Source organism: Juglans microcarpa x Juglans regia, chromosome 1S, assembly GCF_004785595.1.
Source record: "Juglans microcarpa x Juglans regia isolate MS1-56 chromosome 1S, Jm3101_v1.0, whole genome shotgun sequence".
Lineage (NCBI taxonomy): Eukaryota > Viridiplantae > Streptophyta > Magnoliopsida > Fagales > Juglandaceae > Juglans > Juglans microcarpa x Juglans regia.
Genome location: NC_054595.1, coordinates 2137467 through 2162939, shown reverse-complemented (window position 1 = coordinate 2162939; position 25473 = coordinate 2137467). Strand labels below are relative to the sequence as shown.

The 25473-nt window shown below is 35.0% G+C and overlaps 1 protein-coding gene across 3 annotated transcripts; it reads right to left on the bottom strand.

Annotated features, from left to right (window-relative positions):
- Positions 1-20452: 20452 nt before the first annotated feature.
- LOC121247852 (probable vacuolar amino acid transporter YPQ1) lies at positions 20453-25039 on the bottom strand. 3 transcript variants are annotated; one of them, XM_041146314.1, is made up of 12 exons: positions 24756-25035; positions 24560-24602; positions 24272-24298; positions 23424-23522; positions 23199-23320; positions 22761-22935; positions 21626-21730; positions 21440-21532; positions 21252-21272; positions 21093-21151; positions 20918-21008; positions 20453-20747 (listed from the first exon to the last, which is right to left on the bottom strand). In XM_041146314.1, the coding sequence occupies exons 1-12, from the start codon at positions 24977-24979 to the stop codon at positions 20631-20633; spliced, it is 1176 nt and encodes a 391-aa protein (XP_041002248.1). In that variant the 5' UTR covers positions 24980-25035; the 3' UTR covers positions 20453-20630. The 3 variants fall into 3 exon arrangements, with proteins under 3 accessions (XP_041002248.1, XP_041002250.1, XP_041002249.1); XM_041146316.1 differs by lacking the exon at positions 20918-21008 and having other exon boundaries at positions 24756-25039; XM_041146315.1 differs by lacking the exon at positions 24272-24298 and having other exon boundaries at positions 24756-25036.
- Between the last annotated feature and the right edge of the window lie 434 nt (positions 25040-25473).

Sequence of the window (25473 nt, the reverse complement as noted above, 5' to 3'; positions counted from 1 at the left end):
ACTAGTTGTAAATAATCAGTTTTTTTGTAGTGATATATATGTGTGTGTATATATTATGTATATATTGAGATTTACTATGCATCAAATACTATTCATTCTCACACCCCACACCTATAACTTTTTCATAGGGCGTGGATGTCTTTTTTATAGGGTATGGAGGGTGTTTTTTATAGGGTCTAAAGTGTGAAATTGTGAATAGTGAATGATGAGAAGAATTTTTCATATACATTTTGATGAAAAAATTCTATACATCAACTACTATTTATTATCTCACACCCCATATCCTATAAAAAAAATACCTCCACACCCTATGAAAAAAAAATTATAGATATAAGATATAAAAATAAATAGTAACTTATGCATAAAATTCATATCTTTTGATGATCTCCTAGATCTACATTCAATTTTTTTTTTATTTTTTTTTTTTATTTTTTATTTTTTTATTGATTCAATTAATGCTTCAAGTTAACCACGTTGAAGGAAACGTACGTCTTCTGGGGGGAGAGATTCATGAAAAAATGCAAACGCCAAAAATGCATCTGCATCTGCACCAAGTAGTTGAGGTTGCTAGCAGCTTGGGGTTAAAGACAATAATGTTCCAATCTTGCGACAGGCTCCAAACACCTATACCTACAAGAAATAACGTATTTTCATGGGAAAGAGAATCTCCGTTAACAAGACGGACAACCCCAACATAGGGAACTACATATGAGCTGAGAAGTCAGTCGTAAGCTAGCCGTTTTTCTTGACCAGCATCAACCACCTGGAGTACTTACTTTGGAAGATCGATATTATTTGAGTATATGTATATATAAATTCTTATCTTTTTTTTTTTTTTTTGATATATAACTTTTGAGTATTATGAAAGAGAAAATTGCTAATTAATCATCATTTTAACTTTTGATTATTAATCTGATTATATTAATTATATGAATAGACAATTATAAAATGATGATAAACTTTAATAATCTGCATGCTATAATGGCTTTGGCCATGCACGCATTCGACTCTGTTAAATTAATACGAAGGCTATATAGATCTTAAGAATCCCATGTGATAGTCAAGTCATGTGGATACCCAATGAATTATGCTAGCTAGCTAGTCTCCTTAATTATTAAAGTGGGAGGATATGACTTCCTAATTTGTCCATACTTGAGACATTTCCCATTTCGCAGCTTTCTGTACCTTTCATGACTACCCCATTTCTGATCAACTTCCATGAATCTACTACATCCACAAAATATGTTTCCAAATCCGTTCTTTTATTTTTTATTTTTATTTTTTAATAGAAATAGCTCGTCATTGTAATATTATAAAAGAAACGAGAAGTACTACAGTAATAAAGAAATTTCACAAAATTCTTGGCTGATGATGCATTAAATCATGCATACCTTATAATCAGATGAAATTGGAAAATTTTGATTTTATTTTGAAAAAACCCATGAATATTGTATAGTCAATTATTTTTATTTGGTCCAGTTTATTAAACCTAGGATCGAGAAATGATCTGATCATGTGGTTTCCCGTGGGATTAAAGTCTTGGCTGACTGACAATCCGGTAAATGTGAGTGCATGAGAGATATATATATAATCTCTGTTGCAATATTAATGGAGAATTGGAGATCTGTAAGTGTCGATCGAGCATGAGACTACGTGTATATATATATATGCATCGATGCATGAGACTCGTAGTCGTCGAAGCTTTTACACATGATGATATAATTATATATATAGGAAAATGTGACATTGGAATTAAGTTATATGGATTATAATGGCTTATCTACCTTAATTTAATGCAGTGGGTCAAATACCACTTTCAGTACTAGCTGTTAATTATTAATTAATAGTTGATGGTCCAACCAGAACATGGGGGAGTTTGGACTGCTTGGTGCTGATCTCTCTCTCTCTCTCTCTCTCACGCGCACACACACCTCTTTGTGGCTTGTGGAACATGCATGCAAGATAACATTAAGTCCGATAGTAAAATGAGATGAGATATTAATTTTAATTAAAAATTAAAAGTTAAATAAAATATTGTTAAAATATTATTTTTTAATATTATTTTTTTAGATTTGAAAAAATTAAAGTGAAATTCGAAAAAATCGAATTGTTTATTATATTTTGTGTAAGAATTTAAAAAAATTGTAATGATGAAATGAGATGATATGAGTTGAAATGGTTTTTCAATCCAAACGGGACATCTAAAGTCATATATGCTAGCTAGGATATGAAATTAGGTAATTTTCACATGAAATAGGGAGTGAGTAGATCAAATGAAGCTTTCTAGTGAATATATATTGCTTTCATTCTTTTTTTTTTGTGGGTTTATTTCACTCTGCAAAAAAGATAGAAATTCAAGTAGCCCATTCATCTAGACAGAAATGAGCTCTCTCTCTCTTTCTGAAGTTCACTTCCCCACAGGGTTCATGACGATTCATTTATGACAGACGACGCTTAATTATGGGTAGCTCACATGCATGAAGCTTACATTCAAAACTCATGCGAGAATCGACATCAACGTGATTGCGCTTTATTTTACTATTAAATTAAGTTTTCTTCTCTTAGTCATCTCATTGAATCGTGACACATGAAACGAACCAGTTTGAAAATGAAAAAACTGTAGGAGTTAAAATAAAAATGAAGAGCAAAAAAACAAAAATAAGAAAAAAAAAAGAGAGAAAAATGAAGGGAAAACTTAATCCTCTAATATGTAGGATCCATTTTGTAAATTCCTTGTCCTTTGAACTTATTGGTTATAGACTATTTAGTCACACGGATACACACAAGGCATTAAATGGGAATATGAGTCCCGATACATGTAAATTAAATATAACAAGTTGGATATAGCAAAGCATTAAACAGAATATGCATCACAGTAATTATGAAAATTACATCAACTTTAATACTTATCCTTGATGTATTTTTAAGAAACACCAAGCATCATTTGAAGAAATTGAAACTTGACTATAGGAAGTGTTTTAGTAAATATATCAGCCATCTGTTCGGTACAGTATTTCAGATTAACTTCACCGTTTGTTTCAGCTTCTCCAAAAAAATAATACTTGATTGAAATGTGCTTTGTTCTACTATGATAAACAGGATTTTTAATCAGTTATGGTTGACTTGTTGTCACAAAATACATCAACTAGTCCTGGTTGTTTCTCACCCATGTCCTCCAGAATTTTCCTTAGCCAAATAGCTTGACTAACAACCCTTGCAGCAGCCACATACTCAACTTCTGCTGTTGATTGGGCCACTGTTGGTTGCTTCCTTAAACCCCATGAAAAAACTCCTGTTCCTAGATTGAAACAAAAGTCTGAGGTGCTTCTCATGTCATCAAGTGATCCTGCCTAATTAGTATCTGTAAAACCTGTTAACTTTGGTTGTGAGCATGGCTTGTACCAAACTTTCTGTTATGAGGTGGCTTGAATTCTGATTGAACAGTGCAAGTGTCGTACGTTCGCTCGAGCGGATGTTCACTCAGCTCGAGCGAAGTCAAACAGAGAGCTTCGCTCAACATTCGCTCGACGTTCAGCTCGAGCGAATTCAGACAGAGAGCTTCGCTCAAGTATTGCTCGACATTCAGCTCGAGCAATATCCAAGTCAGAGAGCTTCGCTCGACCCTCGCTCGACACACAGCTCGAGCGAGTTCAGGCAGAGAGCTTCGCTCGACTCTCGCACAACTGTTTGCTTGAGCGAAGTACAGAATATCTACGTTCGCTCGACACTCGCTCGACGTTCGCTCGAGCCAATGTTCACAAAAGTGAATTCTCACTTTTTGCTATAAATATCAAACGGCGCCCCCTCTCATAATTCACTTCTTCAGAATTCATTTGAGTTGTTTTTAGTGTTTTCTTGAGAGAGAAGTCTAGAGTGAGTTTGAGAGATAACTTCCTTGTGAAGTTTTGTTGTATTGATTTGTACTCCATCTTTGTTGATAGTGAAATCTTCGATACCGACCCCACCAGTGGACGTAGGCTCGTTTTGAGTCGAACCACTTAATTCTTGGTGTTCATTCTGTGTGATTGTCATCAATTTCTTTCGTTTTAGTTCCGCTACTATACTTCGTGTTAGTCCCAGCTACACTTATTCCCAACAAACTGGTATCAGAGCTTTGCTCAGGATCTGGAGGGATGGCTATGGCTAAGTTCGAAGTGGAGAAATTTGACGGTCAGAACAGTTTCAGTCTATGGCGCATCAAGATGAAGGCTTTACTGCGACAACAGGGCTTGTCAAAAGTATTAGAAGCATCAGTATCTGAAGATTCTCCGGCTCCTTCGAAAGAAGAAGAAGAAAAGGTACACAGTACTATTCTTTTGTCACTATCTGATGGAGTTTTAAGAGAGGTTGCTGATGAGGAAACAGCAATTGGTCTCTGGTCTGCACTTGAGAATCTGTACATGAAGAGATCTCTCACTAACCGGTTGTATTTGAAACAACGGTTATACACTCTCAAAATGAAGGAAGGTACTCTTATTTCTGAACACCTAGATGAGTTTAATAAACTCATTATGGATATGAGGAACATAGATATTAAGCTTGAAGAAGAAGATCAAGCGTTAATTATTTTATGTTCATTACCCACATCTTTTGAGAACTTTGTGAATTCCATGTTGTATGGTAGAAATACAATTTCCTTGGTAGATGTAAAGTCTGCTTTGAATTCTAAGGAGTTGAGGAATAAATTGAGTGTGAAGAACACTAATGAACAAGCTAGTGGTTTGTTTGTTAAGGGGTCCTCAAGCAGGGGTAGATCGAATGACAGGGGTTCAGAGAAGAATAAGGGGAAATCCAGGGGCAGTTCACAAACAACGTTCAGTAAGAAAAACGTCAAATGTCATTACTGCCATAAGTTTGGTCACTACAAGAACGAGTGTCCAAAATTGAAAAACAAAGAGGACGGCACTAGTTCATCTAATGCCGTTAGTGTTGCTGATGATAGGTCTAACGACCTAGATCTTGTTCTAGCAATAAGCGACTCCAATAGTCGCTTTAGTGACAAGTGGGTTTTGGACTCAGCTTGCACTTTCCATATGTGTCCCAAGAGGGACTGGTTCACTAACTATGAATCGGTCAACGGAGGTTCTGTTTTGTTAGGAAATGATATGGGTTGTAAAATTGCTGGAATTGGTTCAGTCAGAATCAAGATGTTTGATGGAATTGTCCGGACTTTGTCTAATGTTCGACATATTCCAGATTTGAAAAAGAATCTTATTTCTTTGGGTACTCTTGATTCTCTGGACTACAAGTACACTGGTGAAGGTGGAGCTATCAGAGTCAGTAAGGGCTCTATGGTTGTGATGAAAGGAGATAAGACAAATGGTCTTTATTTCCTTCAGGGCTCTACCGTGACAGGTGCAGCTGCAGTGTCAGTTTCTGATGATCCAGATTCAGATGTCACTCGTTTGTGGCATATGCGGTTGGGTCATATGAGTGAAAAGGGAATGTCAATTCTGAGTAAGCAGGGTTTGTTATGTGATCAGAAGATAGGGAAACTGGATTTCTGTGAGCACTGCGTGTTTGGCAAACAGTGCAAAGTTCAGTTCTCTACAGGGGTTCACAGAACCAAAAGTTCTGTGGACTACATTCATTCTGATCTTTGGGGCCCATCTTCCGTCCCGTCAAAAGGTGGAGCTCAATATTTGCTTACGTTCATTGATGATTTCTCTCGGAAGGTTTGGGTCTATTTTTTGAAGCAGAAAAGTGATGTGTTTGTCAACTTCAAACAGTGGAAAGCTTTGATTGAAAATCAGACGGGCAAGAAAATCAAGCGACTTCGCACTGACAACGGTATGGAGTTCTGCGGAGGTGAGTTTGATGAATTTTGCAAAAATGAGGGTATTTCCAGACATCGTACAGTTAGACATACTCCACAGCAAAATGGGGTAGCTGAACGGATGAACAGGACCCTCTTGGAGAGAGCTCGCAGCATGCTTTCTAATGCAGGCTTGGCTAAGGATTTCTGGGCTGAAGCAATCAACACGGCCTGTTACTTGGTCAATCGCTCTCCAGCCACAGCGATTGGTTTGAAGACTCCGAATCAGGTATGGTCTGATACTCCTGCTGATTATTCAAATTTGAAAATTTTTGGTTGTCCTGCATATTTTCATGTTAATGATGGAAAACTTGAGCCAAGGGCAAAGAAGGGCATATTCATTGGGTATGCCAGTGGGGTGAAGGGATTCAGGTTGTGGTGTACTGATCCTAGATCACCCAAGTTTGTAATCAGTAGGGATGTCACTTTTGATGAAAAATCCATGCTTAGACCGAGGAAGGAGAATTCTGAGTCTACAGGACAAGAACAGGATGTTAGAAAGCAGGTGGAGTTTCAGGTGGAAGCATCACAAGGGCTGCCCAACGGTGCCCAAGATCATGCGATTGAAGATGAGCATGATTCTGATTCAAGTAGCGGCGCACAAGGTGAGCAAGACTACAGTATAGCGACTGGTAGACAGAGGAGGCAGATTAGACCACCTCAGAGATATGCTCATGCAGATATGGTTATGTATGCTCTTACTACGGCAGAGAATTTTGTTGGTCAGGAACCTTCCAGTTATTCAGAAGCTGTCAAGAGCGTAGAATCTGCACAGTGGTGCGCAGCTATGACTGAAGAGATTGAGTCTCTTCACAAAAACCAAACATGGGATTTGGTTCTGTTGCCAAAGAAGGTAAAGACTGTTGGCTGCAAATGGGTTTTCAAAAGAAAAGAGGGAATCCAGGGTGATACAGATGCAAGGTACAAGGCACGCTTAGTTGCTAAGGGCTTCAGTCAGAGAGAAGGCATTGACTTCACTGAAGTCTTCTCTCCAGTGGTGAAACACAGTTCTATCAGAATACTACTAGCTTTAGTAGCATTGTATGACTTAGAGCTACAGCAACTTGATGTTAAAACAGCGTTCCTACATGGTGAACTTGAAGAGACCATTTACATGCATCAGCCAGAGGGATTCATTGTTGAAAACAAGGAAGATCATGTGTGCAGATTGAAGAAGTCTTTATATGGTTTGAAGCAGTCGCCAAGGCAATGGTATAAGCGGTTTGATTCCTTTATGATTGATCATGGTTATTTGAGAAGTAACTATGATAGTTGTGTTTATCATAAGGAATTATCTGATAAGTCTTTCATTTATTTGCTATTATATGTTGATGATATGCTTATTGCTGCTAGAAGCATATTTGACATAGGTTTGTTAAAGACCCAACTCAGAAATGAGTTTGAAATGAAAGACTTAGGTGCTGCAAAGAAGATTTTGGGAATGGAAATCTTCAGAGATAGGAAAGCTGGAAAGTTGTACTTGTCCCAGGGAAAGTATATTGAGAAAGTGCTTCAGAGATTTGGGATGTTTGATTCCAAACCAGTAAGTACACCACTTGCTACGCACTTTAAGCTTTCAGCTTGCCTATCTCCTCAGACAGATGAAGAGGAACAGTTCATGGCTAGTGTTCCTTATTCAAATGCAGTTGGCAGCATCATGTATGCAATGGTTTGCACCCGCCCAGACATTTCACAGGCAGTGAGCGTAGTTAGCAGGTATATGGCTAACCCAGGTAAGACTCATTGGCAGGCTGTGAAATGGATACTCAGGTATTTGAGGGGAACCCTGAACTTTGGGTTAATATTTGATAGAGATGTCGATCTCAGTCCCAAAGTTACTGGTTTTGTTGATTCAGATTATGCTGGAGACTTAGATAAAAGAAGATCATTGACAGGTTATGTTTTCACTCTGTGTGGGTCAGCTATTAGTTGGAAAGCAACACTACAATCCACTGTTGCTTTATCAACTACCGAAGCAGAGTACATGGCAGCAGCAGAGGCTGTTAAGGAGGCCATTTGGTTGAAAGGCTTGGTCAATGACTTGGGTTTACAACAAGATAGGATCTCAGTATTCTGTGACAGTCAGAGTGCAATACATTTGACCAAAAATCAAATGTATCATGAAAGAACGAAGCACATTGATGTCAGGTACCATTTTCTCAGAGAGATTGTTATAAAGGGTGCTATACAGATTCTGAAGATTGCTACTACAGAGAATCCAGCAGATATGATGACTAAGCCCGTTGCAGTATACAAGTTCAAACTTTGTTTGGACTTGATTGGTGTTCGCATTTTGTTATTCCCGTAAGGGATTTGGTGGTGGGGTTTGGTTTTGTGGTCGGAGGTTTTTTGGTGTTTTGGCAGAGTTCAAGCCAAGGTGGAGATTTGTTATGAGGTGGCTTGAATTCTGATTGAACAGTGCAAGTGTCGTACGTTCGCTCGAGCGGATGTTCACTCAGCTCGAGCGAAGTCAAACAGAGAGCTTCGCTCAACATTCGCTCGACGTTCAGCTCGAGCGAATTCAGACAGAGAGCTTCGCTCAAGTATTGCTCGACATTCAGCTCGAGCAATATCCAAGTCAGAGAGCTTCGCTCGACCCTCGCTCGACACACAGCTCGAGCGAGTTCAGGCAGAGAGCTTCGCTCGACTCTCGCACAACTGTTTGCTTGAGCGAAGTACAGAATATCTACGTTCGCTCGACACTCGCTCGACGTTCGCTCGAGCCAATGTTCACAAAAGTGAATTCTCACTTTTTGCTATAAATATCAAACGGCGCCCCCTCTCATAATTCACTTCTTCAGAATTCATTTGAGTTGTTTTTAGTGTTTTCTTGAGAGAGAAGTCTAGAGTGAGTTTGAGAGATAACTTCCTTGTGAAGTTTTGTTGTATTGATTTGTACTCCATCTTTGTTGATAGTGAAATCTTCGATACCGACCCCACCAGTGGACGTAGGCTCGTTTTGAGTCGAACCACTTAATTCTTGGTGTTCATTCTGTGTGATTGTCATCAATTTCTTTCGTTTTAGTTCCGCTACTATACTTCGTGTTAGTCCCAGCTACACTTATTCCCAACACTTTCCAAGTCCATGGTTCCTTGCACATATCTAAGAACCCTCTTAGCTGCTCCAAGATAAATTTGACTTGGACTTTGCATAAACCTGGATAGCAAACTAGAAGCAAACATCAAATCTGGTAGAGTAGCAGTTAGATACAACAAACTGCCAATTAGACTTCTATAAATGCCTACATCAACCTTCTTTGCTCCATCTTCCTTTTTGAGTTTCTCATTAGCAATAAGAGGTGTAGCCATAGCTTTGCATCCAAACATTTGAAACTTTTTCAACATATTTTTAGAATACTTTTTCTGTGAAATAAAAATCCCACATTCTTGATGAACTTCCATTCCAAGAAAATAGTGCATAAGTCCCAAGTCACTCATCTCAAAAGTGCTCATCATATCTCTTTTGAATTCTTCCATCATCACTATATTGTTTCCAGTAAAAATTAAATCATCAACATATAGAGAGACAAGCAAAATACCTCCACTTTTGGCTTTGACATAGAGTGTAGGATCACTCTTACTTTTGCTGAACTCTTTTTTATTGAAATAATTGTCAATTCTGCGATACTAGGCCCTTGGAGCTTGTTTAAGCCCATATAGAGCTTTTTTAATCGAAACACTTTGCCTTTTTCTTTTGTGAAGCCCTCTGGCTGATTAACATATATTTCTTCTTCTAAAACTCCATTTAAGAAAGCTGATTTAACATCAAATTGAAAAATCTTCCAACTGTTTCGAGCTGCAAGTGCACAAATGGTTCGAATGGTGTCCAACCTTGCAACTGGTGCAAAGGTCTCGTTATAATCAATACCAGGTTGTTGTGAATAGGCTTTACCCACAAGTCTTGCCTTGCATTTCTTCAAAAAACCATCAGAGTTAAGCTTCTTTTTGTAGATCCACTTAACCCCAATGATGTCTTTTTTGTTAGGACAATCCACCAACTCCCATGTTTTGTTCTTTTCAATCATTCGAATCTCCTCCTCCATTGCATGAATCCATACTTTGTCTTTCACAGATTCATCGAAACTTTGAGGCTCAACTGAAACAAAGTTGCATGATTCATAAATTTCAGCCAAAAGTCTTAACCTTCTTGGTGGGGATTCAGGTGAGGAAATTGAAATTGAAAGAGATATTGGTTTAGCTCTTGGTGATACTAGGACTGGCATTTTCTTCATCTTCTATTGCTTCTCTTCTTCCATTCTGATCTTCAGAATTGAATGGTATTGTTTCCAACACTTCTGGTATAGAAACAGATTCAATATTTATCTTTTCTTCATTCCAGTTTCGGCTAGCATTTTCATTGAATTCAACATCTCGACTAGTTATAAGTTGCTTTGAATCCAAATTATAGATTCTATATCCATTGGACTGAGAACTGTAATCCAGAAAGACTCATTTTTCAGATTTGTCTTCAAGCTTGTGCCTCTTCTATGGTGGTACATGAATATAACACATACACCCAAAAATCTTTAAGTGACCTGCAGCAGGTTTTTGACCACTCCAAGCTTCTATTGGAGTTTGATTTGGCACAGCCTTTGTTGGACATTTATTGAGCAAATAGACTGATGTGTTAACAGCCTCTGCCCAAAATCTTTTTGGAAGTCCCATTTCCAAGCTTCACTTTTACTTTGACAGATCTATCAATCTTTAAAAACATACCTTCATTTGGAGTCATGTGATTGCTGTAGCCATTATCAAGGAACCATTCTTCACTTTTCTGGTCAACAATGGCTTGACATGCATGGAACAATGGCTCCTCCTTTTTCTTTTGTGTAGTTGGCTTACTGATTTTTATTCTTGAATCTACAATCTTTTTCAACATGGCCAAACTTCTTGCAATTAGTGCATTGAGGCTTCCCTTGATGATAACAATCATTTTCAAGGTGATTGTTCTTTTTACAAATACCACGAGGAGGAAAATCTCCTTTCGAGTTTCATTTTCTTTGAGAACTTTCTCATCCTTTTGTTCCACTTTTGTACTTCTTTTTAAAATCTCTTGGTTTCTGATTTTTCAAGTTAACCTTAGATTGAAATGCATTCTCTAAGGAACTTTCACCTCTTCTATCAATTCTTTGTTCATAGGCATACAAGGATCCCATTAATTTAGTAACATAAAGAGTAGAAAGGTCTCTAATCTCTTCAATAGCAGCAACCATATGTTCATATTTCTCTGTGAGACTAATAAGAATTTTTTGAACTATTCTTGCATCTGTTATTTCTTCTCGATAAACTCTCATCTGATTTATGATCTCAATAAGCCTAGAACAATAATCTTTTACATTATCAGACTGTTTCATTTTCAGATTCTCAAGTTCTCTTCTTAAACCTTGAAACTTAATGGTTTTAACTTTGAGATTACCTTGAAACTCTTGTTGCAAGATCTCCCAGGCTTGCTTTGAAGTCATGGCCCTCATCAATCTTGGAAAGATAGCTTCACTGACAGCTTGTTGTAGAGTAAACAAAGTTTTAGCATCTCTTTGTCTGTCTTTCTTGGTTTGATTTGTTTCGGAGATTACTTTTGCAGTAACAATGACTCCATTTTCTACCACATCTCAAAGATCAAGTGACATGACGACAGTCTTCATTTTGATATTCCACTAGTCATAGTTTTCTCCATTGAATATTGTAACAGTAAGAGAAGAACTGCCATATCGCCCTTTTTCATATCAAACCAAGGTCTGATGCCAATTATTGGAGTTAAAAGGAAAATGAATAGTAAAAAGGAAAAAAAAAAAAAAAAGAAGAGAAAAATGATGGGAAAACTTAATCCTCTAATCTGTAGGATCGATTCTATAAATTCCTTGTCCTTTAAACTTCTGGGTTACAGACTATTTAGAAACATGGATACACACAAGGCATTAAATGGGAATATGAGTCCCGATACGTGTAAATTAAATATAACAAGCTAAATATAGCAAAGTATTAAACAGAACATGCATAACAGTAATTTTAAAAATTACATCAACTTTAATAAAAACAGGGCGTACTAATGCATAAACATTTACATAGCCAAGCTGTTTGGAACAAATTAACAGCTTTACAAAACCAATTAGAACCTTTTTCATCATCAGTAGTGTTTTTTTTGCGGTATATATAGGGCTGTAAAGAAATAAAACTATTGGATAAATCATTCGAGTTTCATTGATCGTATCAGACTAAAGTTCGGCTTGGTTAATTTATTAAACACTTAATGATCGATTGTTTGACAATATAACTCGCATGAAGCTTGTTTACACTCATATAAACTGAATAACTTTGTACGTATTTACTCTAGTGAACAGCTTTATAATGAAAATATCTTAGAGTATTTAAAAATGGAAAATGCTACTATGTCTCCTAATTTATATCACTCACTTTGTCTTCTTGACGTGATGCCACGTGACTTATTAAAAAATTTTAAAAATATATATTTAATACAAAATAACGTCCGAAAACACAAAAAAAGGAAGGCTACTAGCTAAAAGCCTAAAACTCTAAACCCCCTCTATCATTTTATGTTTATATTTCTAATTTTTTTTAAGTCACGTGTCTCATCAATGGAGTAAAGTGAATGGTCTAAATTAGAAGGCACGTAGCATCACGCTTTTAAAATATAGAGGAAATCATATTTATAATATAATATTATGCCTCTTGTGCGAATCCTTATAGATATAATTATTGATATAAACAAAAACTGAGAGTTTATTTATGAAGATTTGCAGATAAAGTTATAAGATAAAGCATGAATAACTTAATTTGTCAAAAGTGGGTCTTTGAAAATGGGTCTTTGCATGCCTGAACAGAGTAAATACTCAAGCTCATTTGTAAAGACCCTCCCCCAAGCTCACAAGTCCTAATATAAAACGTGGTTATTCTCCTGTATGCCCAACAAATCCATATATAAAACCATTAGAATTTTGGGCCTTTTCCTTGCCTTTATTATTGGGCCATTATGTTTATGGATTTCTGATTAATTTATTTGCATTTGTTGCTGGACAAAGGAGTGGATTTCATTTTCTTTACTTGAAGATGAAGTTTGTTTTGAAAATTTCTTAACAATATATTTTTATCTCACTTTTTTTTTGTTTTTTTAATAAAAATTAATCTAAAGACGATAAAACTATCACATTTTATATAATGAGATAAAAATGGTATATAAATATATTACTGGTTTGTTTTTACTACTTAATTACCTATTAATTCCAAACCGAAATAAAATATTAGTCTAATTTTCCATAAATTTCCTAAAAAGGAAAGTTTGGCTTAAATTGCAAAGCTGGAAAGGCAAATTATTATCTCAAGGAGGGCGGGAGATTCTTATTAAAGCAGTAGCATTATCCATCCCTAATTATGCCATGAGTTATTTCAAATTACAGGTAGGTTTGTGTCGAGATTTGGAACGGATGATGGCTAGATTCTGGTGGGGGCAAAAGGAAGATGAGAGGAAAGTGCATTGGATGAGTTGGCAAAGGCTGTGCATATCTAAATTTAGAGGTGGAATGGGTTTTAAGAATTTACAAATTTTCAATATGGCTTTGTTAGCAAAACAAGGGTGGGGGATTCTGCAGAATACTAGCTCTTTGCTCCAAAAAATTTACAAAGCTAAATACTTTCCACAAGTTCCTTTCTTCCAAGCTCAGCTCGGTCACAATCCTTCTTATGCATGGATAGGGATTTTTGAAGCTAAAAAATGGTTATGGGTAGGGTGTTGGTAGAGAGTTGGGAATGGGGAGTGTATCAAAATATGGAAGGACTTTTGGGTGCCAGGCCATATAAGTTTACAGCCACCTCTAGTTGGGAATTTAGTAACTGCTTCACAACAGGATGCTACAGTAGCTTCTCTTATTGACCAAACTACAAGATTGTGGAATACAAGTGAAGTTAGAGCTCTCTTCAATCCAAACGTGGCAGACCAGATTTTACAGATTAGGTTGTCCGAGAATGTTTGTATGGATAAGTGGATTTCGAATGAAGAATCAAATGGGAACTTTACTGTGAAGAGTGTATACCGTCTCGTTCAAAATTTAAGTAATGGTGATAGCGGAGAGAGTTCATCTCTTATGGCTGAGAAGCGGATATGGAAGGGTATATAGCAAATGAAAGTTCCACGAAAAATAAAAATTTTTGCGTGGCGAGCTTGCAAAAAATATCCTACCAACTTTGTATAATTTGAGGACTAAAAGTATTGACGTGGCTACTGTTTTCTTTTTTGTCAGTCGCATAGAGAGGATGTGGAACATGCCATTTTTTACTGTCCTTGGATTAGAAGTGTATGTCAGCATTTTTTCCTTGTGTTGCAGTCCGTACCGAGTAATCTTACTTTCATGAGAATTGTTAAGCTGGGAATGGACAGAGGCAGTGTGGCGGATTTCACTATGTTTTTTCTGATTGGATGGAGTTTATGGTTCAGACGGAACAAGATGGTTATGGAGAAACTTGTGATAGACCCTCTGGCAGCAGTAATCATGCGCTTTCCCTTCATCAAGTTTTTCTGCAGTTGCAGATTTCTAGTGAAAAGGAGAGGCAACATATCTATAGATGGAAACCTCCTCCATCAAGTTTTTTGAAATTAAATCTTGATGGTACTGTTTTTGCAGATGGTAAGAAAGCTGGTGTTGGTTTGGTTTTGAGAGATGAAACTGGTAAAGTGGTCTAGGCAGCGACTAAAGTTGAAGATGCTGTGGATGCACCCGTTACTATTGAACTGCTTGCTGTGTTAAGAGGTCTACAACTGTGTTTACCACTTGGTATTCCTAATCTGGTGGTAGAAACATACTGCTTATCTTTGGTTCAAGAGTTGCGAGGTACTCACGAGTCTTTCTCGCCAAACGGAAATCTGATCAAGGATGCACAGGATTTAATGAGGCATTTTCCAGAGTTGCAAGTTCAACATGTTTATATGGATGGTAATAGGGTAGCTCATATTTTGGCACGTTTTGCTTGGAATGTTGATGATATTATTATGTGGTGGGACTCTGTCCCGGGTTTTGTCGATCATGCCCTTTGGTTTGATCAAGCTGCTATGTTTTGATTCATCTATTAATGAAAGTTTTGGTTATCAAAAAAGAAATAAAATATGAATATAAGACATAAATTATTCATATTTAAATCTAAACCAACTACTTATTTACTTATTAATTCCAAACTTAAATAAAATATTAGTCTCATTTTCCATAAATTACCTAATTGAAATAAAATATGAATCTAAACCAACTACTTAATTACTTATTAATTCAAAACCCAAATAAAATATTAGTCTCATTTTCCATAAATTATCTAATAAAATGTTATTGTTTTTGCATGATTGAGCTCTTGTCTAATTCAACCTTAGATCCGTTCGAGAGTTGTGCCCTATTGTTCTCAAAGAATGTTTGGGTACAACTTTTGAATTGTCCAAAGTGGACAGTTTGAGATTCTATCATCTATATGGTAGATATATTCAGTTTAAACTCACGTTTAGTTTTGAAAATTTTGGTTCAGTGTTTCCTTTCATTCTTCGAGTGTGTGGTCCGTAAGTTGCTCAGCTCAGGCGGGCCATCCGCCATCCAATACTCAAGATGTTTGGTACACGGATATAGATTTCACATGGATGACAGAGAACGATATAAAAAAATTCAAAATTGTAGGGTCGTAGTCGAAGGAAGCCACGGAGAGGATAACATTGACTTCTACAAAATCGTCGAAAATATCATAGGGTTAAAGTACGTGAGGGGACATATGATCTGGTTGTTTAAATGTAATTGATGCGATATCTCAAATCTTAGGTTGGGAGTGTGTAATGATGAACATTTTGTGAGTGTCAATTCATCTTGCACATGGTATAAGGACGATCCTTTCGTTCTTGCTTGCCAAACAAATTAAGTATTTTTTTATTTAAATGATCTGGAGTACGTAAACCCATGACGAGTAGTAAAAAAGTTTGCACTAAGAAACGTATATGATTACATTTCAGAGGCAAATGAACAACATGAAGAATTTGATGATCCGGCAAATGAAGAAGCATATCAAGAAAACGAATCAAATATCAATCTATTTGTTAATCTCAACTAATATGACATAGTTCCATTGGGTAGAGAAAATGTTGAACCAGAAGTAATTAAGGGTAAATTGTTAGAAGAGCATGAGTCAACTGAAGTGTCTAATGAGAATGAGGCCGACTGGTCCAGGAAAACTGATAATGAATGAAATTAAATTTTGTGTAAGTATTATTGTTATAAATATAATGGTATTTTTTTGAAAAATAATTTTTACACTTTAAAACAAATATGTCTTCTAAACGCAAAACAACTCGTATGCCATCTCCATTCATTACCGACTCCCTAATTGGTTTGCCTACCGTGAATGGTAGGCCAACATCACCAGACCTAAAACAAGGTATTTTACCAAAGTAAACTTGATTTTATGTGATGATTTAAGTATTAATTGTTTTAAGGATAAAATAATTTTTTTATTATGTGCTTTAATTACTATATAGCTATTGTAAGCCATCGCCGATGTCAAGGTACTACTAGGAGTGTTTGCATAGGAAAGCGGAAAAAATTAAAGTTGATATTTCTAATGATCATACTGATGGCTCTATCGATTCGGTAACTTGGTTTGCTTCTTATGTTGGTACCCTTACTTACATATATGCACCGATGATTACATCTTCTTGAGTTAAAGTTCTCCAAGATGTGAAAGACTACATAAAAACTCATTATCTGGTAATAAGTTACTTAGAAAATAATTAAGTATAACATGTTAATTTATAATTAGTTTGTATTTAGACTAATCGTTTATAATTTTTTCAAGAATGAGTTTGAACTTAATTTTGGTCGGCGAGAGGATCGACTAACGGTTGGGTAGCTATTGTCCAATGTATTTCGAAGGTACGAAGATAGATGTCATGCACACTATTAGAAGTTCAATAGTGCAATAGAGGCACGCCAAAATCCATTCCAAGAAATGTCATTAAACGAATGAGAGAAATTTTGTGATATGTTTGAAGATCCTGCATATCAGGTAATTTTGCTGCTATCTTTCTTTATGATATATGATAGATGCATTAAAAATATACAGTAATAATGTTTTTTCATTGTTTTTGGCAATGAAGTATTGTGAACAAAGCGAATAGAGCAAATTTAACTATACACCATCATACATGTTCTCACTCTTTTCATTGACTATCTAAAAAATTGGTAATGTTATACTAGTCCCCGTTAAATATTAACATATATATATTTCTGATTGAAGTTATAATATAAATTTTCCTTTTACAGGAACAAGAAAGTCCTACTGATTATAATTTAACCCAATTATATGCTAAATCACATATAAATCGTGATATGTTTGGATCAGTCCCAAAGCAAAAGCAAATTATGTAAATTTAAGTTTTTTATTTGCATTATCTAATAATATTTTTGTTATTTATATTATCTACAATATTTTTTTATAGGACAAGATGGTATCACTTAAGAAAAATGTTGCGGCTCCATTTGATGAATCATCTGTCAAAGATGTTCAGATCTTTTCTCAAGTTCTTAGATCACGTTTTGGATATTTGAGGGGCATAAGACGTTGCGTGAAGCCTTCCTCAACATTATCATCATCTTCTCAAGTCAGATCAAATAACAACTCTCGAAAATTAGATGAAGCAATGCTCGAGATAGAACATTTGAGGTCTACACAAAGAGAGTTGCAGACTCAATTAGATCATACAGCAGATCTAGAGGCGAGATTAGAACCAAACATGCAGAAGAAGTTGGAGATTCAATCCCAAAAAATGTTCGAATAGTAGCAATCAATGATGTCTCGAAACTTTATGCAACTATAATCCTAGAATTTATTTTATTTACTTGACTTTTTATTATTCTAACTTAAACATTTGAACAAATGTGATGTTTTAATTACAATATTTTATATTAGTTTCATATTTTGAATTAAGAGTTCTGAATCATGAGTACCGTTCGAATGTAAAATATCCAGTTCGAATGGTAAATTGCAATTTATTAACCTTCGAACGCATTTTAACGTCCGTTCAAACTAGCAACCAAAACCATTCGTGTGATTTGAGAACAATCAACTCTATTCGAATATATAAATTTTTTGTTCAAACAGATTGCATATCTTAATATTCGAACAAATAATATTTTGTTCGAACACATTTGTTATTATTCGAATGTACCATACACCAGTCAAACACAAACATTGAACCACTCATTAGACCATATGTTTTCAATTCGAATGTATATAAATTGTGTTCGATTAGATTAGTTTTGTTTGAACACTAAAAAAAAATCGCGTCCAAATGCCTTCGACCGGTTCTGTCTGATTTCACTCCTAAAAGTTTTTTTTAGGACAAAATTCAAATTTCATCCCAGTTAGACAAGCCTTTAAGGACAAATTAGAGACGAAAATTTTCATCTCTAATAATCTTTTGGAACGAAATTGTATTTTTTGGGACGAAACATTTCATCCAAAATATCCCATTCTCTTGTAGTGATATGTTAGCTAGGATATGTAATTAGGTAATTTTCACATGAAATAGGGAGTGAGTAGATGAAATGAAGCTTTCTAGTAAATATATATTGCTTTCATTTTTTTTTTTTTTTTTTTTTTTGTGGTTTGTTTCACTCTGCAAAAAAGATAGAAATTCAAGTGGCCCAATATTCATCTAGACAGAAATGAGCTCTCTCTCTCTCTCTCTTCTATGAAGTTCTCTTCCTCGTATATGTATTCCACATGATGTCTCAAAAACTACATTTGATAAAGATATCGAAATCAGACTGATGGAACTTTACTCCACGTTGTGCGGTGAGACCCTCTAATTGAAATCCGAGTACTTGCTTGTACATTAAATCCAAAGTTTATGTTTTGGGATAACCATTTTCATTTTACTTCAACAATTATGGTACCTCTAAAAAGGAGGGAAATGTATAGTTTAATTGTTGATCTTTGATGGCATTAGCGTTAAGTTGGATCTTGCGCGGTTGTGATTTTAAGATAGTCTCTCTCTTTTTTTAGCGTAATTTTAAGATGAGAGTAATTCTAATTATATATAAATTTATAGTGTGCAAATCCTATAAAAGTCTTTTAAAAAATAGCATAATATACTATAAAAAAATGAGTTTCTTTTTTTATTTTTTTATTTTTTATTTTTTATAAATGGGTCTTTGCATGTTTTAACTAGTACGAATTACTCTCCTTTTTTAAGATAATCAACTTGTCATGGGAATTGGAATCATTTGTGAAAGAACCTCCCCCAAGCTCACAAGTCATAATATATAACGTGGTTATTCTCCTGTAAGCCCAACAAATCCATATACAAAACCATCAGAATTTTGGGCTTTTCCTTGCCTCTTATTATTGGGCCATTGTGTTTATGGATTTTTATTTGCATAATTTGCTGGACAAAGGGGTGGATTTCATTTTCTTTACTTGAAGATGAACTTTGTTTTGAAAAATTCTTAATAATATTATATTCTTATCTCACTTTTGTATTTTTTTTTCTAAAAAAAAATAAAAACTAATCTAACGAAGATAAAAATATCACATTTTATATAATGAGATAAAAAATAGTATATAAATATGAGAAAAGATATTTACAACCGACAATTGTACAATTGTCGCGTAGTTGCTTTGAAAAAAGTGAATAAAACATGAGACCCACATAAAAAAATTAATTTTTTAATAGTGAATCCCACTCTTTTTCAAAGTGATTACGCAGTGTTTACGTACTTCACAGTTGTATATAGAATTACTCTATAAATATATATATATATAATGTAACATTACTGGTTTGTTTTTACTCATTATTTTGTCTTGAGGAAATTATAAATGTACGTATATAGCAAGCTGAGAGCGAGGTATAATTTACCTAGGTGATGATGCAATGATGGACCTTAAAAGATCCACCAGAGATCGATAAAGGGATTAACGATAATAATTAAAAGGATAATGATACTGATCTTCATCATCTTAGTTTTTATTACTCTTAGTCATATACTTTTATTTAATGTTGATGTAACATATATATTTTAAATAATTTGTCCTTTTAAGTACTGGTGAAAAACAAACCAGTCCTTTTAAGTACGTGTGACTCAAATAATAAAACTTATGATGAAAAACATCATATTCTCTCTAATATTCCATGATCACTGATCATAAAGAAATCCATGTTATATATCTGCATGCGTCCAGATTTTTCTTGATTACTGATCTCCATGCAGCATGCACTCTCGTTAACACGAAAGCTATTGGATTTGCAGTACCTTTGATGCATACAAAAAAAAGAAAAATTTATTTTAGTTCACACTACAAGAAAAATGAGCATTTATGATAAGTTATTTGATATAAAAATGACTATTGATCATGATGAGAATAGACTCATTTTAATAGAAAATAGATATCAATGAATAAACAGTTTTCTTATAGTGAATTAATTCTTATTATTGTGAGTGTTTTGTAATTACCAAGACCCAAATATCCCCACCTCTTAATAATAATTTTATTTCAATTTCATACAATATAACTCAAATCACCTGAAAAATATAAAAGAAAACACAATGTTTGCACTTGGTAAAATCCATATATATATATATATAATCATTAAAGAAATCAACGGGGAATTATAACTCTTAACTTAAGAGCTATATAATTATTATATAATTACAACACGGACATATAATACAAGCACATCTACCTAATTGCGTGCAAGTAAGGATCATAAATTAGATTAATATGGTTCATCAAGATGGCTTTGCAGATATCAATGGAGTACATGATGAATAATGCTCAATATTTAAGAAACAGCAGCTTTAGTACTGGCAGCAGCTTCCACATAGTCTCCACAATTATCTCCATTAATAGTACTTCTTGTCCTCCCGAAGTTTTTGTAATAGACATACTGTAGTATGATCTGTAATGTTTGGTTCTGTTAAGGTTTCTGTATATATATATGGTACTAGCACTCGCACTCGCACTCGACAACGAGAGGGATGAAGATGATGATCATGATCACGATCATGATGACAGTAATGATATTAATTTGGGGCAATCGAAAATAAAGAATTGGCAAATTAAGGATACAAATAAGTCAAGCGCCACGCATACTATAGCATCCAGCAACCAAGGCATATTAGCTTTGATTTTTTTCCATTCAGTGGTCCTTACGAGAATACTGCCAAGTAGTGGTATCAAAGTTGAACATGATGATCAGGGAACAAATAAACAAAGAATTAACTTGAGAGAGAGAGAGAGAGACCTTGCCACGTAAGTAGCATTGGCGACCAGTGCAAAAATGAACATGAGAGGATTCAAGCCCTATAAAATAACAAGGCAAAAAGATCTTAGATTGTTGAACAATCACTGCAAGATATAATAATCTAAAAGCAAGAGAGTGGTAAGACCATATATGTCTCACCTCTACACTCCCCCTTTTAATCTGTCCAATTAATACGTTCAATAACTTTGTTAGAGACAGTTTCATAGAATTAAAAAAGTAGACGACAGATATATATATATATATATATATATATATATATATATATATTTAAGTATGCAGGTTATGAAACAGTTCTTTCAAAGATTAAAAATGATAGTGCTAATTACATTTAACCATATCTGAGGGAGTCGACCGCCCATGTAAATAGCAGCCATCAGCCATCCCAGCCATTGCCCATAAACATTCTCTCCCCCTTGTTCCTGTTATATAAAGTTCCTAAAGTAAGAAATCATGAAATAGCATTTGAGGGTCTTGATATGGTTAATGTGAAGTACTACCAGTACTAATGATACATGGAAGAGATTCCTCCCAGTGAGTCCCACGTATGCTTCTGTCAAACCCTTAGTTTGTAGCGGCAAGTTGACTGATGCAGCTAGAAATGTTCCATAACCTGCTGCCTGTTAAATGTCCATGCCATGCATGGTGATCAACCAACGTGCAAGAAAGGTGAGTTTAAGGCAAACTTAAGCGTTCTCAATGGCTTATGTATAATCCAAAAAATGTAAATTATTTAAAAAATTGTCCATAAAATGAGTTCCTTCCGATTATATAAAAGAACAAATTGCTACAGTAACCCACTTCATGTAGTGGGTACTGTTCATCATTCAAACAAGTTTTTTATGATTTATATTTCATTTACTCCCTCATTTACTTTTACTTTTACATTTCAATACAAATTCTTTTTTATTGTTCATCATTTAAAACGCTATTTTACTTTTTTTTTTAAATATATTGGAAATATTATTTATCCAATTTTTCATATTTTGATTTTATTTTTAATTTTTATTTAGCTTATATATTTTTATTTTGTGTATAGGACTAAATTATATTACATTTTATATAATAATATATTACAAATATAAAAAAGTATATGGATATATATTACAAATTTATTTGTAGAAAGGAAATTTTTAAAAAGACTAAAAAAATATTATTTAAATTATATAAAAAAATAGATAAGTTAATATATGATATATTGTAAAAATTAATATGTAAAATAAAAAATTAAAATTTAATAATATATTTTAAAGGATAAAATAAAAGATCTGAGATGACATATTTGCATAATGACTATGACCGACAAAAATCTAGAGACATTACATTCTTCATTCTGAATTTCATTGTCTCCAGTCAAATGACCAGTTAATAATGTGTAACGTCCTTTTAAGTACTCATGAGCTTTTTATATAAATAATTGACTTGTATATATGGCCCACTTATAATATTCCACGTCTATTAATGGTGTGAAAATAACAAAATCGATATAACAATATTGCTAAAAAGAATATAAAGCTCGGTCATTTTGTCCTGAAAGGCATGTTTGTTTGTATAATAATTAAGTAGAGAAAGAGCAAATTAGTCATTGCCATCTAGCTACCACTCCTGCTAGCTGCTTGATTTGGTAAATTAATTAGTTGGAAGACTCACAGATCTTGGTATTGGCCTAGGCCGGCTAACGGACTTGTTAGACGGAATTGGAGCTGCCTCATCCTCAGACGATGAATCGTTGTGCAGTGCTTCCATGGCTGAAGGACCGCTCTTGGCCGCCCTGAGATAGCTCCGAAAGGGAGGGGTACCGCTGCCAGCCAAAGATCTGGGTGACCTGAAAAACTCAAGAACATATATTAATTATTTGTTAATCATGCATATATATTAATAAACAGACTATAAATATATGCAATACATTATATAAAAATGTTATTACAAGAAAACTGCTTATTTGTGACTAGTTAATTCTAGCAAAATGATTATTTATAGTTAAAATGAGTCTGTTTTGATCACAAATAATCTTTTTATCGCAATTAAATAGTCACAAAAGCTCATTTTTCTTGTAATGCGTGTAACAGAAAAATGATATGTACGTACATGTAGTAGTGGTACTGATCTCTTCGTGGAGTAGTACTGCCTTTTGGTGTAGCTGATCTAGGTATTTGAATACGGCCTGGATCATCTGATTTAGATCTCAATGGTTTTTCCTCTTCTTCAGCCTAAAATAACGGAAGAATTGAACTTTTATGGTCCATTTATTTCTATGTTTTTAGAGGATATACTAACTCATGATCAAGTTGAAGGAAATTAAACTGTACGGACAGCTTGGTTAACATTGATCTGTCGACACTTGAACCATCTGCGGATGTGCTCATAGTACACGCTCTGCAATACCAATACTACAGTACTGGTTGTGTAAAGCTACAAGAAAATACAAAAGATGGTATTATATATTATTAAAGAAAAACATAACAAGCTAGTGAACAAGACATCCTCCGATCTAAACTGGGTATGTATGTATATAATATATATGCAACAGTACAAAAGTTTTAAATTGCAAACAGCTGGGAGACAGGCAGAACCTAATCTCAAGCCAATCACTGATCAGCGAGTGTAGGTTGAAGTTCTTGGCATAAGTCCAGACGTTAAGGTTGGGTTAGGCTTGGAAAGGAACGCTGATTGGTAGCAACTTTTGTCTGATATATATAGGATGTCGTTTAGTATCTGACCCTTTTGTCTACAGTTTTCCTAGCCACTAGCACCAGTGCCCAAACCATAAAATGGTCTAATATTATAAAAAAGATTCTGTCACAATTGTAGGAGAATATTAGGATGAGAAGTACTGTTATACCAAATAATCTTATAAAAGTAATTTTATAAGAATAATTTTACAATTTAAAGTATTGTATTTTATGAATTTACTTTTTTGTGAGATTTGTTTTTTTAACTAAAGTATTTCTCCATTTGGATTGAGGGGGGACTACTGATCTAAACCTTTGTGTCGGCTTCTTGAAATGATCCAGCAGGACCTACCCCAGTTGCTACCTTAACTTATTGCAATGCAGTCAGGCTTACTCATGGTACCATTAATTGCAGAAGAAAGTGAGATTATGAGAAATGCAGTGTTCATAGACATATATACATTCCAAAGCCAACGGTACTGCTATTACCAGAGCCGTGTAGTACTGTGTAGGCAGCTGCATCAAAAGCAAAACAAATTCAGAAGATTAATTTGTTTTGATCTTTATGGGGGAAAAAAAGAAAGGAAAGGAACGGAAGAAACTGCTTGTGAGGACCAAAATAATGCACAAGTTGATGGAATACTGCATTTTGATGTAATTACAGATAGGGTCACAACCAGAACCACCCAAACTCTGGCCGTTCCCTGGACCACGTCGAAACTACCAAACAACAGATCGAAAACAATGAGTCTAAGTTTCTCAGGCGTTCATACTCACCGTTGCTGGTTCCAGAACGCAACCCACCAGATTAAAAACATCACTGCATTAAGAAAATTAAAGAGGAAAACTAGTTGAAAGTGAATCATCGTAGTGAGGACTGAAGAAATAAAAAAAGTGAAGAGCAGAAAAGCTAGCTGTGCATGTTTGCATGGACACGTTTTTGTCACTTGGCCGGGGAATTAAGAGAATATACCCAACAACCCAAGTGAGCAGAAAAGCAAGAGAAACTCCATGGCCGGACTTCGTCTGGAAATTGGTGATGATTTGTGGGATTTCAGCCACTCCCCAACAGACTAGACTAATAAACCCAAAACCGAAGGACAAATCATCTCTTAGGTTGCAAAGGCAGTCTTTAAAATATTTCTCAATCCAGCGCACACAGGGCTTCTGCTCCTTTACACAGTAAGAGAACTGCATTATTCTCTCTCGGCTCTAGCTATCTCGCCGTGGGTGTTGTGGTTGGGACGGTTGGCGATGATTTTAAAGTAGTAGAAGGCTAGGACCAGTACTTTTATTGACTCTTGTCATTTTATGGGTTAGATGTAAATATGTACCTTAAAGTAAACACAAAGCTATAATGTTGGTAAGCATATGCTGTTTTTTTTCTGCCGATGCTCTGAATATCTGTGTCTCTGTGCTAGAGGCAATGAAGCACAAAATTTTCAGCATCTGTGGTACACTTGTACGCATATTCTTCTTGATCATGATGATGCTTGCATGGCCGTCATAGCCAAACCAAATTGACGGTGGAGATCAGTCGGAAAAAGGAGTAACATGTACAAAAGGAAAATGGGAACAAGGTGTCGAGAACATGACGACATTTTCAGAAAACATATAAAATTATTTTATTTCTTGAATGTCGACCTTCATAGATAACATGAAGTGATTGTGCTCTCGAAACTTGCACTGAT